The sequence below is a fragment of the Alternaria arbusti genome (genome assembly GCF_024043155.1).
Source record: "Alternaria arbusti strain BMP 1465 chromosome Unknown scaffold_11, whole genome shotgun sequence".
Lineage (NCBI taxonomy): Eukaryota > Fungi > Ascomycota > Dothideomycetes > Pleosporales > Pleosporaceae > Alternaria > Alternaria arbusti.
Window position 1 is genome coordinate 623,382 of NW_026249951.1, and position 17,975 is coordinate 641,356.

The 17,975-nt window shown below is 54.4% G+C and overlaps 5 protein-coding genes across 5 annotated transcripts; 3 read left to right on the plus strand and 2 right to left on the minus strand.

Annotated features, from left to right (window-relative positions):
- Positions 1-3,099: 3,099 nt before the first annotated feature.
- J4E86_007843 (uncharacterized protein) lies at positions 3,100-4,864 on the plus strand (the record flags this gene model as incomplete). Its single annotated transcript, XM_051448358.1, has 2 exons — positions 3,100-3,628; positions 3,831-4,864. 2 exons carry the CDS (start codon positions 3,100-3,102, stop codon positions 4,862-4,864), a joined length of 1,563 nt encoding a protein of 520 aa, XP_051300625.1.
- A 3,501-nt stretch (positions 4,865-8,365) lies between these two features.
- PNO1 (pre-rRNA-processing protein pno1) lies at positions 8,366-9,298 on the minus strand (the record flags this gene model as incomplete). Its single annotated transcript, XM_051448359.1, has 3 exons — positions 8,366-8,520; positions 8,573-8,723; positions 8,825-9,298. The coding sequence occupies 3 exons, from the start codon at positions 9,296-9,298 to the stop codon at positions 8,366-8,368; spliced, it is 780 nt and encodes a 259-aa protein (XP_051300626.1).
- Positions 9,299-9,628: 330 nt separating this feature from the next.
- J4E86_007845 (uncharacterized protein) lies at positions 9,629-11,821 on the plus strand (the record flags this gene model as incomplete). The annotated part of the gene is made up of 2 exons (XM_051448360.1): positions 9,629-11,626; positions 11,687-11,821. The coding sequence occupies 2 exons, from the start codon at positions 9,629-9,631 to the stop codon at positions 11,819-11,821; spliced, it is 2,133 nt and encodes a 710-aa protein (XP_051300627.1).
- A 1,736-nt stretch (positions 11,822-13,557) lies between these two features.
- On the plus strand, positions 13,558-15,177 carry J4E86_007846 (uncharacterized protein; the record flags this gene model as incomplete). Its single annotated transcript, XM_051448361.1, has 1 exon — positions 13,558-15,177. One exon carries the CDS (start codon positions 13,558-13,560, stop codon positions 15,175-15,177), a length of 1,620 nt encoding a protein of 539 aa, XP_051300628.1.
- Positions 15,178-16,519: 1,342 nt separating this feature from the next.
- Positions 16,520-17,772, minus strand: J4E86_007847 (uncharacterized protein; the record flags this gene model as incomplete). The annotated part of the gene is made up of 3 exons (XM_051448362.1): positions 16,520-16,912; positions 16,984-17,450; positions 17,499-17,772. 3 exons carry the CDS (start codon positions 17,770-17,772, stop codon positions 16,520-16,522), a joined length of 1,134 nt encoding a protein of 377 aa, XP_051300629.1.
- Between the last annotated feature and the right edge of the window lie 203 nt (positions 17,773-17,975).

Genomic DNA, 17,975 nt, shown 5'->3' on the forward strand with positions numbered 1-17,975 from the left:
AAGGCGGTGTCTCGCAGGAAGGGTTGCCCTGGCTGGACCAGCACACCGCATAGCACATCCACATGCATTCAGCAGCAAGCACCGAGCATCAGTGTGGGGAAGAATTCCAGAAGCCACAGGGTCAGGGACCAGTCGTGCGGGCTCTCGGGAGATTACAGACGAGCTTGACCCTGCTTGAGCATAACGCGAATTTCGTTAGAAGCATGTCTGACCGTGCTTGAGACCCCGACGCGGTGGGCTCAGCGATCTGCCAGCTGCCTTATTGGGGTGACATAGCCGTTGTCATTGCCTCTTCGGCAATGGCGACCTTTGATGAGTTTCACAATTCCAGAAGACGACGTTCCCGGTATCGGTGCCTTGGGGACGGTACGTCAGATTTGTCAAGCCTCCAGGGAGGCACCTGGTGCGCATCCTACCAGCAGAGACACCTTGCAACTATTCACGTTGTGTAGTCATGCCCTCAATGGTTTCGGAAGCCACACTTCGTTTCTAACGCGTAAAAGTAACATTGACCCGCGGCATGACGGAACAAACGCAGGAACCTGAGTGGCACGGTCGACTAGCTCTGGTGTTGGTCAAGCCGGCACACATGGCTGTACTTCCGATAGACGTGCTAGCGAGTCAAAGGACACACCATCGCGATAGCCAAATCATGGGCGAGCGGGATGGAAGCCCCAACCCCGCCAGGCTGGAAAACTTCCTTCGAGAGGACGAAGATCAGGGCCTCGTGAGTCTCGGCCAATGACAAGGCTGAAGAAGTGGAGAGAGAGTCGAGTGGAGTTGTGCTATGGAAGCCATGCGTCGTTCCCCGGCGCCGAAGCTATGGCATGACCACGCCGCACACGCTAACTGACACGGCCCACACCACGGAAGAGCCCTTCTTCAACTTGAGTCGCATCAGGACCCTGTTGAGTCGTAAGGGAGCCCCGCTGATGTGGCCTTCTAGAAATTGCATCGTCTTGACATGAAGCAGTGAGCATGACGACAGTGGTAGGGCGAGCAGACGGCGCGAAAATCCCACGAAATCTTTTCCTGGAGTCACGATAAGCCCGCATGTTGTACGGGGTCTCACTTACCGTTTGTTCCTGCATTGTACCTGCAGTAGACGCTATTCTCGATCAATAAGCTCTGCAGTCAATGTGGGGGATGACGGCCAGGCGGATGCCATCGGGCCTGTTCGAGTCGACCAACGCTTGTCACGCGAAAGACACGCCGCTTTTACGAGTAAGCCACTTAGGCCTCGCCGGCGGCTTCATAACTTTGCACCCGCAGCATTCGATAGCTCGTTTCTATTTGTGCCGAATCTTATACGAGGCACCAACATGCATAACTCATACCGCGGCGGAAGTGTAAATGGTGAGGCATCCACTTCATCCGCGTCATAGCCAGCCAACTGCGTCTACTATCGATACCTAGATAGAGCAGCTGGTTGCTTTGTCTGGTACACCACCACAATTGGTCGCTGCACGAGTGGTAGCCGAAGTGGCAGCCCAACACCTGAAACACACTTGCGAGATGGATTAAGGCCGCATGTGCAGCTATATGACCATGCATCCCACCAACCGAATTTCTTTACACCCTTCGAAGAAGAATGGTATCGGTGGCGACTTGCAGAGAGCTGCACACGAGTATGTCGCACCATTAAGAATAGCCGTGTTTTCGACCACTGGGAGGGCGCGGATCCCAGGCCCTTCAGCTCGCGGGCAAATCACGCTCAACGGGGATCCTGTTCTTGCACCATGGCTTACGTTCCTGCGTAAGCCCGGCATGTCAAGTTCTCGCTCCAGTGTTGCGCGATGGGTGTGGCAATGGACCATTTTTCTACCCTCGCGTCGGGCGACTTGACGCGATACATTCCTACACCTCTGGGCATGCGTGGCTGGTGGAGTTGTTGTGGACATCGTGAGACACATCGCTCGTACGCTTCTGCATCGCAGGAAGGCGTCGCGAGTCTTGTGGTGTGCGGGCAACGTTGACGCCGGCCACAGCGCGTCCAAAAGCACTCAATCAACAACGACATCAGCATGCCCGGTGTTGCTTCTGTGATGCTGGAGGGTGGCACCGCGGGCGGTACGGCGTTGTCGTGCGTGACATATTCAGTGGAGCGCGCAGCGTCATCACCATCACGAAGAGCGGGAGAGACGCGACGCTGTATGGATGTTTCAAAACATAGTTCAACCGGCAGGGTCTCGCAGCTATCATTATCGATTGGCAGATAGGATGATAGGCTGAATGATGCCCGGGCGCGCTAATCTCGAGGCGAGTTGGAGGGCCGTCTGAAAGGGCATGCTGTGGTGTGGTTTGTCAGACGAGACGCAAGACACACCCGACGCTCGCCCAGTCATCGGCAGTATCACCCTTCGCTAGCCATCACTCGCTGTTCAGAACAACGGCCATACCGTGGCGAGGCTCAGTTGCCTTCAGCTATTGCATCGTCTCCATTCGGAGAGGGCGGTAGAACCCACTACGTAGGCAGTGTGCAGGCCTTCCATCCCACCATGTGCTGTGCTGGCGACGTAGCCAATGCCTGGAGGCCTGCCGGAACCGCCGCGCACATCTCATTTCGCGTATAGCCCCATGCAGCTATGCATTGGGCGAATAATTTTAGGCCCAAAAACCCATGCATTAATGCACTCGCTGCTTTTGACGCGAGTCAAGGCTAGGGTCTAATGCAGGATCCCATACCTAGCTGGCTTGTGGAGCTGCGCTGCGCCCCGGCGCACTAGAGCGAGCCGTCCTTCTCTGTGCGCTCATCAGTTCTCTTTTTCACTGGCCTGCCCTTGATCAAGGTTCATCAACCACGTCCCTCTCGTTTCTTTCCGCCGTCGCCGTTCAGGTTTTCATCTTGGGTCTCATAATTTTGTGCCCTCACACTCTTTGATCTTCATTATCTATCTTAGTGACAGTTTCGTTATTACGAACTGGCCCACAGTCATTCCTTCGACTCTCTCTTATACTGTCCAGTATCCTGCCTTCAAGTACAACTAATTTGTCCTCGACATCACTCGATACAACTCTATCATCGACCCAACCCACCAACAACAACGTGCACGACGACGACAACTGCTACATTGAACCAAACACACACCTACACACGCAATGGAAGGCTCATATCCCATCCACCCTGCCCAGGCAATGCAATCGCCATTCTTCTACTACAACCCGGACCCTCAAGGGGAGAACACACGCCAACACGGTCACTTCACACCCCACCCATCCGGACAGGCTACCTTCCAAGCACAGAACATGTACTACCAGAGGCCAACGTCGGCATGCTCTCAGATGTCCTACCCTCAGACCGCCTACGCCAACCAGATGCTGACTCCCGTCGCATCTCCTCAGCCAATGTACCAGAAGCCAACGATCTTGATCCAACCTCAAGACTCGCCATACCTTCACCCCATTGACACTGACTACTCGTTCTCGCCTGCCACACCTCCTCTTTCATCGTGCGGTAGCAACACCAGCAGCCCTCCTTCCACATGCGATGTCCTCCCTACACCGCTGCACGACATGTTCTCTGCTGAGGGTATCGAGGGTGTAAAGCAGGGCTGCGAAGGCGAGGTCTTCTCTGAGCTCCTCTCTGCCGGTCTCGAATGGCGTTCAGCCTCCCCACCCATGACACCAGGTAAGTTTATCCAATGTATTATTCGCATCGTCTTGTGCAAGTAATGTCGCTGCCTCGACGTTGCGTGGGTAACTCATTACGTGTGTGCGTGGACAGCGTTGCTAACTGCTTCAAGTCTACATCCAGCCTCCGTCGGCTAACCAGGGGTCCTACCTCCTGTCTGCAACTTCATGCCCCTCGCTTTCCCCATCACCATCACCAGTGCCCCGCTCTGCCTTTGCGGAAGCCGAGAACAACTTCTGCAACCCCCGCGATCTCACCGTCTCCGCCACTACCGAGCTTCCTATCGTCACACTTTGCCCCGGCGACGAGGAGCACAAAGTTGTCCTCAAGGGTGAGACTGCCAAGGTAGACAGCTTCGAGCCTGCTCAGTCGTTCCACTTCACTGGACTCCCTACTTTCGAGCCCCTGTTCGAGCTTGACTGCGAGGACGACTTCACGGGCCTGGTCAACTTCTCCACCGACAACGCCCACTTTTGCGGCAGCAAGCGCCAGCGCACTGACCTAGGTGCCTTTTCTCCCGAAGAGGACTTCCTCAGCGACGAGAGCTTCACCGACTTCGAGGAGGAGCTTGTCAACGGCCTGCCCCTTACCCCTGCCACCAGCGACTTTGACATGTCGGCCACTTCCGACATGAAGAGGCGTACAGTCAAGAAGGCTCGTTCTGAGTTCAGCGAGACTGAGTCCGACTACCAGGGTAAGCAACAGACATCCGGTGATGACAACACCATGTCTGGAGCATCAAGCCAACAAGAATCAGGTCAAGCCGAAAACGCTGTCGGCTCCAGCTCAGACGAACACGCCACTCCCGTCGCGCCTACCAGCCGTCGCGGTCGCAAGCAGTCGCTCACCGACGACCCTTCCAAGACCTTCGTCTGCACTCTGTGCTCGCGTCGCTTCCGCCGTCAAGAGCACCTCAAGCGCCACTACCGCTCTCTCCACACTCACGACAAGCCCTTTGAGTGCACCGACTGCGGTAAGAAGTTCTCCAGGAGCGACAACCTGTCGCAGCACCAGCGCACCCACGGCACTGGCGCTGTCAGCCTCGAGGTCATGGGCTCCGACTTCCACCACTCGGACATGCAGCACGGCCAACCCGGCGCGTTTGGCGCACAGGCGCCTTCCACCATGGGCGAGATCCTCTACAACGCCGCTGCCGAGATCCCCACATCAAGCTCAGACGGATCCGAGAACGAGTCTTCCCCCAGCCAGAAGAAGCGCAAGAGGAACGAGTAAACCTTCTTCACTACCACACTTCTCCTTTCAACTCTTAACGACTCTTCATGACCCCCACAACACCTGGTAGAAGGATTATACATCGTGCCACACGGCTGCTCGTCCACCCTCACGACATGGCTAGACAGGCGGCACCGATTTACATCAGCGGCTCGAGCTTGCACAATCTGCAGCTAAAACTCTACGCTTCCCTTCTCCCACTGTATTCTACATACCCGATCTGGCTGTACCAACATGCGAGATTGGCATTTTCTTCTCATCGCTTGGTTTTGCGTTTAGCACGGCTTATCGGGACTTCTGGGGCGGACCTTGGCGGACGGATAGATCTGGTGTTTTCTTTGGTTTCACTTTTACGACGACATGGCCATTACCCTACACCGGCCACTGTCGCCGCGTTACCCCGCTGTTTATCTTGCGCTTCCTACACTCGTTGTAATCGGGCAGCCTCATCTGAGCGCCCTCTGACATTCTGGGAATCTTCGCTTCTTTCTCATCACACACATGTAATTGTCAGACTTTTACAATCTGCTCAGCAATGCTTTTGCGTTCTTTGCGGCTCATTGTAGGTTAGAGGTGCTGGCACTGTCCGACTATCATACAAAAACACGTTACATACATACTTTCGATGCTTCTTCCCTGCATGTGACTACTGTGCCATGCATGCGAGCCGCGCGTTGTGCGCACTGTTGCTTTTGGACGATCAGCCGTCAGCGATGGGTGCAGGACGGGACCCTGATACCAAAATACACTATCGCGCTCGTTGCAAAACCCCACGGATCAACCTAGCGCGCGCAGACCCTTAGCGAGATCCAATCCACCTGCGTCTGTCTCATGCAACGAGCGGCACCGGGCCGTCTCAACTCCTTCATTGCTTTTCCTAGACGGTCGCCCGTTTCGAATCATTCGTTTTACCATGTCACCGTCATTGAGCGTAATTGCTTTAATCTCCGGAGGCAAAGACTCGCTCTTCTCCATTCTCCACTGCAAAGCCAACGGCCACAGCGTCGTAGCACTGGCCAATTTGCACCCAGCGCCTTCGGCCAATGACGATGAGGACATCAACAGTTACATGTACCAGACCGTGGGGCATTCGGTCATCCCACTCTACGAAGAAGCGCTAGGAATACCGCTCTATCGACAAGAGATCCTGGGCACCGCCGTAGACTCGAACAGAGACTATGCGACGCCTTTGCAAAAGCAAGAGCAGGATGAGACTGAAGACTTGGTTCCGCTGTTGAGAAGGGTCATGGAAGCTCATCCGGAGGCAAACGCAGTGTCTACAGGGGCCATCCTGAGCACGTATCAACGGACGCGTGTGGAGAATGTTGCGCTCAGGCTAGGGCTGACGCCACTGTCGTATCTGTGGCAGTATCCGCTGCTGCCACCGTATACGCAATCGTCGCTTTTGCATGATATGACGACTGTAGGACAAAAAGCAATCATCATCAAGACGGCGTCTGGTGGTCTGGATGAAGACTTTTTGGGCCTCGATGTCGCTAATCACAAGACTATAGCAAGGCTAGCGAAGGCCATGGGGCGCTATGGTGATGCTGGTGACGGCGCGATACTGGGTGAAGGAGGGGAGTTTGAGACGCTGGCACTGGATGGGCCGAGGTCGATCTGGAAGAAGAAGATAGTGATCGAGGAGGGACCACCTGGGAAACTGGAGGGTGGCCAGGCGGTGCTGAAGATCGAGAAGAGTACGCTAGAGGAAAAGGTTGACGATAACGAAGGTGCTGGCACATTGAGGATACCCGAGCTCTTTGACGACGAGTTCAAGAGAGTGTTGGAAGTGACAAACGCCAGCAACCAAAATGAGCTTTCTGCGTCCACTGAAAAAGAGGGCACTGTTCTGTCTTTTGGGTCGCCCTCTCGAGTGCATCCCCCGTCCATAGTAGACCGACTACCCAGGAATACATTCAGTAACGCCTCGACCGTCTTTACATACTCCAACCTCTCGAGCGATACCTCTCCCTCTTCCTCACCCGACTCCCCTTCTCGCCAGCTCTCCAAGATCTTCCTCCGTCTCGACCATATTCTGAAGCAATGCCATGTTTCCAGATCTAGCGTCAACCACTGCACATTGCTCCTCCGCGACATGGCAGACTTTACAGTCCTTAATCCAATCTACGCTCAATACTTCAGCGGCGTGAACCCGCCAGCCAGAGCTACGATCGCAGTCGGGGACACCATGCCAAAAGACAGACACGTCATGCTAAGCGTAACCGCGGACAAGGACCAGAACGACCAAAACGGAAAGCTCCTCCACCCAGTAAAGAGACAAGGCCTCCACGTCCAAGGCCGAAGCTACTGGGCACCCGCAAACATCGGACCTTACAGCCAAGCCATCTCCGCCCGCCTACCCCCTAGCAACCAGCACCCCGAAAACGATACCCAGACCACCGGAGAAGTCTTCTACGTAGCCGGGCAAATCCCGCTCATCCCCGCATCCATGGCCGTCCACACAGAGCAAGGTTTCCGAGGCCAAGCTCTCCTTTCCCTCCAACACCTCTGGCGCATCGGCCGCACAAAGCGAGTGACATGGTGGACAGCAGCCGTGTGTTTCATTCCCGCTTCTGAGACACCAGAGGGGGATGTGCGGACGGCGCAGGAAGTATGGAGGAAGCTTCATACCCCACCTTCATCCTCGACTGACGACGACAACCACGAAGACGAAGACGAAGACGAGGATATTGATCCTTGGGACCGCTTGAACCAACATGACGCCTCGGCCTTCAAGGACTCTACGTTCCGGGCGCCGATCCCTGATCGCTCTGCCATATCTACTGCGCAAAATCAAGGTTCGACCGGGGCTAAGGCAGAGATAGTCGTACCACCTTGTTTCGTCGCCCAGGTGTCTTCTCTGCCGCGCGGTGTGGATATAGAGTGGAGCGCTACGGGTCTTACGTCTCCCTCCATCGCATACGAGCGTGACGCCTCTGTTCCCCAGTGCACTACTACGACGCCGGCGCACAGTCGGTCTCGTTTTTTTACGTTGGAGATCAGGGATGAGCGGGGTGTGGAGGTGCTAGGGAAGCTGGGTGCACAGGGCTGGACGAGTGCTACGCTGTATGTTGGAAGGGGATTTGCGTGGTATGGGAATGGAGGAGAGGGGGTCAAGATGGAGGGTGTGCAGTGGATTCCTTGCCAGAGGGTTTGGGGCGAGGAGGGGAGCGAGGTTTGTGCGGTACTTGTAGGAAGGCTGGATGCGTGAGGGAAGCGGGCAGTATGGATGTTTGTGGAGAGAAAAAGGTATCATGCCATCTTCGTGCTCATACTTTGTCAGAACCGAACATGACCATGCGAGTATGTATGCATTGCTCGTAATTGCTTCTATAGCTATGTGATATCCCATCCATCTTCTTCCAATCGTCAAATCATGCCTGATGGTATAACAGCTTTTCCCAACCTGCCCGAGTCTCCGTAACGCCGTGTAAATGCCCGATATCGCGGTTGCCATTGCTTGGCTACTATGCAAGATTTCTCGCTTGTGTGTATCGTCTAGAACCTCTCCTTCATACGTCCGGCGACTGTCCGTAGGTTGCCGTACACCTTGCTTGGTTGTTGACCCAGGATCAGGCTGACAATGGCTTCGCGTGCGATGTGGATGTTCTTGAAACCGCCGAGGATGTGGATCTTCTGGTCTGCTAGGACGACTGCGGGTTGTTAGTAATCTGGACAACGGTGGTATTCATGCCATGGACGTACCTCGTGTTCTGCTGGCGTTCTCGATGGCGAACTTGGTCTTGCCGTCCTTGCCTGCAATGCGGCCAATCGCGCGGCCGAGATGCTCGCCCTGTAGGGTCTTGACGTCCTTGATCTCAAAGGTCTCAATGTAGAGATCGTCGAGTCGAAGCAGCTGTGAGTCGTCAGTCGGATATTCTCGAATCGAGGAGCCAGGCCAGGCCAGACGCAGTTTGAATAACTGCCAGCTCAGGTGTAGGGCTTCGTATCACTTACCGCAATGGCATCATCCGTGTCAAAGCCCAGCGTGAAGGCCTTTACAAAGTCCTCTCCCTTCTGCAGCGCGCCTGTGTCGGTTGTGGCGTTGGAGGTGCGCAGTTCGACGGCCTTTGCCTTTGTGTTCATGCGGACCTGCAGCTTGAGGTGCTCGACAAGCGGGGGGTAGATTTTGGGCCACGAGTTCTTGAGGGGCGTCATCCTGTGGGGTGGGATGGGGACCTTGCGCTGTTCGCGGCGGAAGGCGAGGGGTATCGACTTGGCGGCGGGGAACTTTGGCTTCCCGCTCTCGTCCGTCATGGGCATGTCGTCGTCGGTGGGTGCTGGGGCATCGTGGGCGGCGGCGACGGGGTCGAGGCTCATGGAGATGAGGTCGCCGTCGCTCTCGGTCGGGAGCGGGACAGACGACGCCTCCATGGTGACATCGTCGGCGAACTCGTCGGGCCTGCGCTGGAGGGCGGTAGGGGCGGGCATGCTGGCAGCGGTATGCGGTATGCGTGTGCGGTATGCGAAGTGTAGGCGGGCGTGGATGTTGGAGGTGCTATCGATGCGCGACAATGTGGGGCTGCTCAAGAAATTTGGCTGGGAGCGCTGGGAGGCGAGCGGCAGTCGTCCCGAAGCGGGCTAGCGCCTGTCACTCTACCGCGAGGCCTTCTTTTTGCATGTGCATGGGTAATGACGTGAATCTTGTATTCCAACCACCCGCCCGCCTGTCCTGCACCGCACACGGCACCCTCTCTGCCCCCACACACGTCCGCACACCCCTCGCTTGCCGACGTCGACCATGTACCCGCCGCGATTATCATGAACAAGAATGTAGGCACGCTCGGCTTCCTGTGGCGCGCCGTCGCTGGCCAGCCGCTGATCCACGGCGGCCGTGTGCTTCCGCGCGAAGGGCTGGGGGCATGGGCACAGGCACAGGTACAGGCACAGGCGCAGTCGCCATGGCGGGGAGGCATCCAGAAGCGCTCCATCACCGCGAATTCGCATGTCTTGGGGCTGTCGACCACCTCACCGTATCCCGGACACGCACCCGGTCTGCTGCTGCGAGCATCGTCACCCCGCACCGGCCGTCTCCAGCAGAGTGTGGCTGGCACCGTCTTCTCGGCATGGCGCAGAAACGCATCGTCCAAGGCGGGCCGAGCGCTGCAGAGGAACAGAGGCAGCGACCGCCGCAACAAGAGTTCGGCGACGAATGGCTCCTCCAAGACCAAACCAGAGCCCACGGGCCAGACACCGCAGTCCTCCAAAACACCGCCGCCCAAGCCCAGGCCCGAAGCATCAGGTGCGGCAAAGCCCCTCCTCGACCGTCTCCCGCACCACCTACCCCACATATACCGCCCCAGCAAGGCTGAACTGCTCGAAGCTGCCTCGGGCTTCTGGTCGCGCATAAAGATCCACTTCAAGTGGCTTACCATCCGAAGCACCCGTCCCTTCAATGCCGATGAGATCTACGCATTGTTCTCGTGGATCATCGCCGCCCACTTCCTCTGGATCGTGCTGGGCACTACAACCTTCTTCATGCTGACCATCTTCTTGATCAACACCGCCTTCTCACAGGAGACGATTGCGAAGTGGATCGGAAACTACTTGACAAAGTCCTCAGGCATAAAAGTCGTCTTCGAGACCGCTGTAGTGCCCAAGTGGGGAGACGGTGTCATTTCTTTCCGCAATGTCTTTGTCTCGCGACGCCCCGGCCAAGGCAAAGGAAAGGTCAGCAAGGGTTCACAGACCGAGATGGCTGCTGCCGCCGCCGCCATAACCCACCAGGAAAGCGACACTCCAGACGCTGTCGAAGAGAAAGCGGAACCCGAAGAAGACACCAACTACACACAATTCGACATCTCCATCGATACCGTCAACGTCACACTGTCGTTCTCAAAATGGTTCAACGGCAAGGGCCTGTTGAAGGACGTCGAAATCAAGGGTATCCGCGGTGTCGTAGATCGGACGTCAGTGCAGACAATCGAGGGCGTGGATCCCAGGTCATACAAACACGAGCACAACCCGGGCGACTTCGAACTCGAGTCCTTCAAGATGGAAGATCTGCTCGTCACTATCTACCAGCCCAACGGCTTCCGCCCGTTCTCCGTCAGCATCTTCTCTTGCGACCTCCCTCAGCTGCGGAAGCAATGGCTGTTCTACGACTTCCTCTCTGCCAACATGATGTCCGGATCCTTCGACAACTCGCTCTTTACCATACATCCCAGACAAACACACAACTACACTGGCGCCCAGTTGAGCAGCGGCCGCGACAGCGAAGACGGCAGCTCCTGGAAGAAGCATAGCCGGATTCGTATCGATGGCTTGAACATCGACCACCTCAACAGGGGCTTTGAAGGCCCCTTCTCGTGGATCCACGAAGGCAACGTCGACATTGTGGCAGATGTCATGTTCCCCAATGACGATGACGATAGTATTGCAAAGGTCATGTCCGACATGTACGATCGTGTGGAAGCTACCGTTATCCAACAGCGCAAGCACCATTTCTCTGACCACGCGGTACACGGCTTCGATGAGCATCCTGAAGACAAGTCGCATCCCCACGAGGAAACAGAGGAGGACAACCGTTACATGATCATGGACATGCGTGTCCATCTCAACGACGTGCGCGCCGCAGTCCCAATCTTCACCCGGGACATTTCTTACGTGAACAACGCGCTCGTACGACCTATTGTGGCATACATGAACTCAAGTCGCACCTTCATCCCAGTGAACTGCAGGGTTGTGAAGAGGGTTAGTGAGTTCGACGGCAGTTGGACCCTCTATGATAGCGGGTTAATGGAGGAGGTGTCAAAGGAGGTGAGTCCTATATTCATTCCCCTTGCTGCCCTCTAGAAACGAGTCCTAACACATGCTTAGATGTACGATGCATTCGCCCGCGACGTCCTCGAAGATCGAACCACACGTAAACGACGCATAAAGAAGGTGGGCATTTGGACACTGCAGCTCGCAGCTCAAGCCCTCTTTCTTGGTCTCGCCGGCAACATCGCATAAAGATACCCTGATTAGATTGGATGAAGCGGATGAATCTCTTCTTTCTGTAATATAAATGGCAAAGCAAGGCGTTCTGGCGCATATACATACACACGGCTGATGTGGCTGGCTAGCCGAAGTAGATGAATGGATGAAATGGGCAACGAACTTGGGAGCTCTTAGAGCAGCTGCCTACGATGAAATGATAGACACTCTTATTCCCATCTATCAAAAGTTTCCACTCTATATCCATTGTACAAACAGGACTGCTCAGAGCCCCGTGCTGATGTCATGCGCCAGCGTCAGCATCTGAGGATCTATCTTTCAAAGCGTAACGGCCACGATGCCAACTTGTGCCCATTACACTGCTTTCACTTCAAGAGACTTGTAGTGTGAGTGATGCATGGGAATCTTCACCGATGAGATTGCCCTCAATAGCCAGCCCTCGCAGACACGCTCGAACCGAAAGAGCTACTACCAGCCGTTCCCATACCACAGATCTGCAGAATGGGTCGGATGACAGCGGAAGACACGTACTCTGGGGACAAGTGGGACCTCACTCTCTGCGGGTGATAGTGGATCGGTCGATGGACGTTGCGTCCTATGCTCACATCTGCGCGTTGTCAAGAAACCTCAAGAGGCATACCCAGAACGGCAAACGATGCAGCTGCAGGGCGTTTTACGACAATATCGAGGTCAGACGTGTTTTGTGTCGCCTTCCTAAGGCGGCGTACTACTAACCAAATGCCATCGGTACTCTCATCTCGACTCGCTTCGTCGGGTACCACATCTAGAGGCCTAAATTGCTACTACTAGTTTTACGATCCATAGCAACGTCGCTTTGAGCTCGACGTGGAACCAAACTACATACCAGGTCCGCGGCACACGCGTCGGACGAATGTGGTAGCACGAACACGCGCGACGGACCCAACCCCGAATGCCTGAAACCAGGTCAAGGGCCTTGGTCTCTGCGAAGAACGGAATTCGTATTACAAAAGTAATACAGTACTGCTCCAAGCCCCGCCAGCTCCGAGATGACCATCCGACCCTCCGCGCGCACCTACAGCCAAGCGACGCTCGGGAGATGGCACCATTTCGCGGGCGCTGTCAAGCTCGCCATGCCAACCAACAAGCTTTGACAAAGCCTCCCCATGCTCTGGCTACCGTCTCCCGCGCCCGCCATATTATTGGTGCAGAATCCTACAATGCCGTCGATCCGTTGTCCATGGCTCTGAATAGTTTAGCCTATCCGCGGACATAACGCCGTGTAGGGTGTGGAGATAGGGTGAATACGCTGCATACGGCTGTAGGACCGCCTGCCGCTTTGCGCCCTCGCATCATAGGTCTAGGCATGCAGCCCTTTCGCGTGCGGAGGGTCGTGAATTTCTGTGTCCGTGATTGCGACGTAAGCCTTTGTTGCTATTCACTTTAGACGAGGCATCACTTCTTTCCTTTCTCTCAGATCTACTTTCCATATCTGCCTAGAACACTTTGTGCTGATAGTTTGACTTCCGGACTGTCGATCTACAAACTGTTCGATTTGTATTCCGTTCTTGCGGTTATTCCCAGTCGACTGTCTCAGTAATACCGTATACTCGGTAAGACTTGCTTCTCTTTCCTGGCTGCCAATGTACGCAGTAATCTAACACGAGTACGCCACATCTGTGCGTACGGCACGGAAGGGGCGAAGATGCGTCACGGTGTCAAATACATGCTAACGACTCCTCCTTCAGTTCACTCCATATTCAACGTCCACAATGGCGACGCCATCGTCATTACCAAACCCCACGCGGGATGCGCAAGATCTGCCCCACGGACCTACCAAAGAAGCATACGAACAAGGCCACGATGCAGACAGCAGACTACCTGAGGATTCATTCTCCAAAGATCCAGAGAAGGGCATCGACAGCCATGCCCATTCAACCCACACAGACGAGCGAACAATGTCTAGCATCGCCCCACCAGAACAAGAACGAGACGCCAACATCGTCGACTGGGACGGGCCAAATGATCCCGCCAACCCTCAAAACTGGACGGCGAAAAAGAAATGGGGTATCATCTCCGCACTGGGTGCCTGTACCCTCATCACTCCCCTCGCATCCTCCTTCTTCGCACCCGGCGTCCCCCAGGTCCTCCGTGCCTTTAACGAAACCTCCAACATAATGGCCTCGTTCGTCGTCTCAGTGTACATCTTGGGGTTCGCCATTGGACCTCTGATCATCGCGCCCATGTCTGAACTCTACGGACGCATGCATCTGTACAACATCTGCAACGCACTCTTCGTTGTCTTCAACATCGCCTGCGCGTTGTCCAATTCCATGGGCATGTTAGTGGGCTTCCGTTTTCTAGCGGGGTGTGCCGGAGCCGCGCCCTTGACTATTGGAGGCGGCACAATCGCCGACATGTTTCCTCCTGAACAAAGAGCTGGTGCAATGGCCGTGTGGGCCGTCGGACCACTTCTAGGCCCTGTCATCGGACCTGTATGCGGAGGTTTCCTCGTGGAGAACCAATCCTGGCGCTGGGTCTTCTGGATCCTCGCCATCTTCGGCGGCGTCTTCGGCGTCATGCTCTTTTTCGTTGGCCGCGAATCCTACCATCCTACTCTTCTTGCTCGCAAGACAAAGGCCCTTCGGAAAGAAACTGGGAACGAGAATCTGAGATCGAAACTTGCTCAGGATCTGCCGCCGAGGGAGATTTTCATTCGCGCTATTGTGCGCCCGATGAAGATGCTCTTCCTTTCTCCCATTGTCGGTCTCATGTCCCTCTACGTCGCTGTCAACTACGGTATCCTGTATCTGTTCTTCACGACCGTCACGTTTGTTTTTGAGGGCCAATACCACTTCTCCTCCGGCGCCGTCGGACTATCCTACATCGGTGTTGGTGTAGGCATGTTCATTGGTATGGTAGCCCTCGGTATCCTATCCGACAAGATCATCGTCAAGCAAAAAGCCAAAGGAAACGTCAAGCCTGAACACCGCCTTCCGCTTATCCTTACCCTACCCGGTGCCATTGGACTCCCCGTCGGTGTCTTCGTATACGGATGGACGACATACTACAAAGTCCACTGGATCGTCCCTATCATCTTTACCTCGTTCATCGGTCTGGGTAATCTGACGGCTATGATGACTATTCAAACCTACCTCGTTGATGCGTTTACTGTCCACGCTGCGTCTGCTATCGCAGCGAATACCGTTCTCCGCTCCATGTTCGGTGCCTTTCTGCCGCTCGCTGGATTAAACATGTATGATGCTTTGGGGTTGGGGTGGGGAAATTCTCTACTTGGGTTCATCTCTGTAGCGTTTATTCCGGTGCCGATTCTATTCAGATACTATGGTGAGAGGATCAGGACGAACCCGAAGCTTCAGGTGCAGCTTTAGGGTAGTCGGCTCAGCCAGTATAGACAAATTCACAGCATTGCGCGGCGTTGATCATGCGGTAGAACAATACAGTTTGGAATGTCTCCTGTTTGAAACATATCATAGGGACCTCCTATATTTTGCCTGCTGCCTCATATTATCCATACTGCAGCTTGTGGCTAACATGTTTTTTTTTGGGGGTCTCAGAGCTTTGCGCTGCTGGTTCGCGAACCCCAGCGTGTAGCGTGGGGAACACCACTGCGACTGCTTCATCACCGACCCTCCTGCCTGCCTTCAAAGTGACCTCAGCACCTGCCTTCCCTCTCTCTTACCGAGAACAACGCACACAATGGTGCGAAAGTTCCGGCCAGGCTGCTTCATCACCGGTCGTATCGAATGGCCTTCCTCTCATCAAGCGCGCACCCTCTCGACCTCGGGAAGTCAAACACCAAAACGCAAGGTGCGAAGTTGGAAGCTCGATTCCTCCTGCTCTCGAAGTAGGCCAATGTCTTTTCTTTATCTCAACAAGTCTGAGATGAAAGAAACTTTCATGGTTAGCTGACTGCATAATGCAGCCCGATAGTTGACCCGTCGGGGAGCTACGTGTGGTGCTAACACCAACACACAAATGTGGCCCTCTGAGACCCCCTTCAAATTTAGCGTTCATACAAAAAAAAAACAAGGTGTCAAGGATGACTGACCTGTTCTGTAGGAGTTGCGAAATTCTTTTTTTTTCCTTCTGGGATTTCGCCCTTTATATAGCCTTGGCTTGGGCAGCGCGCGGTGACTGTGATCACTATCCCTTGGTTCGTATCCACTAGAAGACTCAATATCCACAGCGGTGAGCCAGTCATAGCTTCCGTGATCTAAATCGTGGCGACATCATCCAACAATTTGAGACACCGAGGTCAGTACCGAGGAGGAGATGACACATATATTTGTGTACGTAATAAAGGGCGGCAAAACACTTTGATATCTTTGTTCATGGCTTTAGACGCGGCTGTAATGCTCATGTAGTTATCCGCGGATTACAGCAAGTACCTCGTGGGCCAGTCGATATGCAGTTTGATATCTCCAAGATGTGGAATTGACGTTGGATAGAGTTACTACGATATAAATTCTAGAAGAATGCCTATGAGAAATCATTCGAGATTAAGCAAAATAAAGAGATGATTGAGTACTGCCTTCGCGACACAAGTAAGTGGCCATGGCGCCTCTATTTAGCCTAACTACATATCCATCTAAAAGACCTTAGCAATTGTTGAAAGTGCAAAAAGGTCTAGCTATACTACAAAAAGCGTGCAGAGTATTATCCCGCCACCAGGCCCGCCGCCCTACAACTAACAATCATCCCCATGTTCATCTAGCCAAGACACTGGACTGCGACGTCGCCTCCTTCTACGGGAATCCAGATATCGTACTGGTTGCCGTTCTCGTCCGCGACAACGTAGTGATCAAAGTGCGGCAAGAAGACCATAAAGGCCTCCTGTGAAGTACTGCACGACTTGCTCGGATCAAACTCAATCGTCCGGGTGTACTCCTGACTGAATTCCATAGATACTTCGATGCCAACGGATGCAGTGAAGATGTCAAAGAAGCCGACGCTTAATTCGGCACTCACGCCGACGCTCGTGGAAAAGCCTTCTGTAGTCGACCACTCGGTGGATACGCCGGGTGAGGTGATGCCGCTCATCCGGTTGCTGACGCCGGGTCGAGTAACGGACTTGGAAAGACCGAGGACAAGCACTTCTTCTTGCTATTGTCGGATCGTGTTAGAAAAAGGCAGTAGAATTGGTAAACATTGGCAAGGATGGACTGGACACTCACTCTCTTCTGGATAGTGGGCTCGGAATGACGTTGGATGGTTTCGTTCCTCACCGTCTCCCAGAAAACCTCCATCTCCTCTATCGTCTTCGAGTCAACTCTTAGTTGCGGCTTAGCAGAGCGGGTCGTGATGCGAATGGAGCTGCGTCTCGCGAAACTGGCTGGGACGGCGCCGGCTTCGACGTATTGGTTTGAACCTGCCTCTATTTGAGCAGGGCCTGGAGCCCGACCGCCAGACCCCTGAGGCTCACACCACTGCTTGATCAAGCGATAGTATGTCGGGCCGCTGATGACATTCAAGTACGAGTCCTGGCCATCGCCGCGGGTGTTGCATACAGCGATGACGCAGTTTGCGTCCTGTCCGTCCGAAAACGTCGGATCAGAGAAGATGTTGCAGGCCCCATCTCTAATTGGACGGCCACCATTGTAAGGGCTTTCCGTCCAGTCAATGTTAGCTATGATTCTGTCGCCTAAAACTCGATTAGTTGAGAGTCGTGTAACGCCAGGCGGTTACTTACAAGAATCATAATTTGGCTCCGTGTATGAGTCGCATTCGTAAACCAGCTGCGCCTGCACGCTGGATACGCCAATGACGGTCAAAAGAGTAGCGAGTTTGGCAAGCATATTGGAAAGTGTAATCTGGTCTGTTGAACTGATGGGAAGATAGTGCTTGCCTTGAGTGAAGGCAATGCTGATGAGGATACCGAGAAGAAATCTGAGAGACTTGAAGGTTTTAAATACACATTCTCGTAGCATGGCCTTCATCTGATTTCCGTCCATGATCATGCCCATGATGCGCTAACCTGCAGATTCTATTGGGAAATCCTTCGTAGTGTTCGCTTCCGTTCTCAATAGCCCTTCACGATGCCCATACCATTTGCCACATGTCGCCTAGGTGCTGGCTAAAAGCGTTTGGTTCGTGTAATAGCGGACGTCCATGGTTGCTTCTGGATGTTGATTCGGTGCAAAGACGAGTGAATGTGTAAGGCCAAACG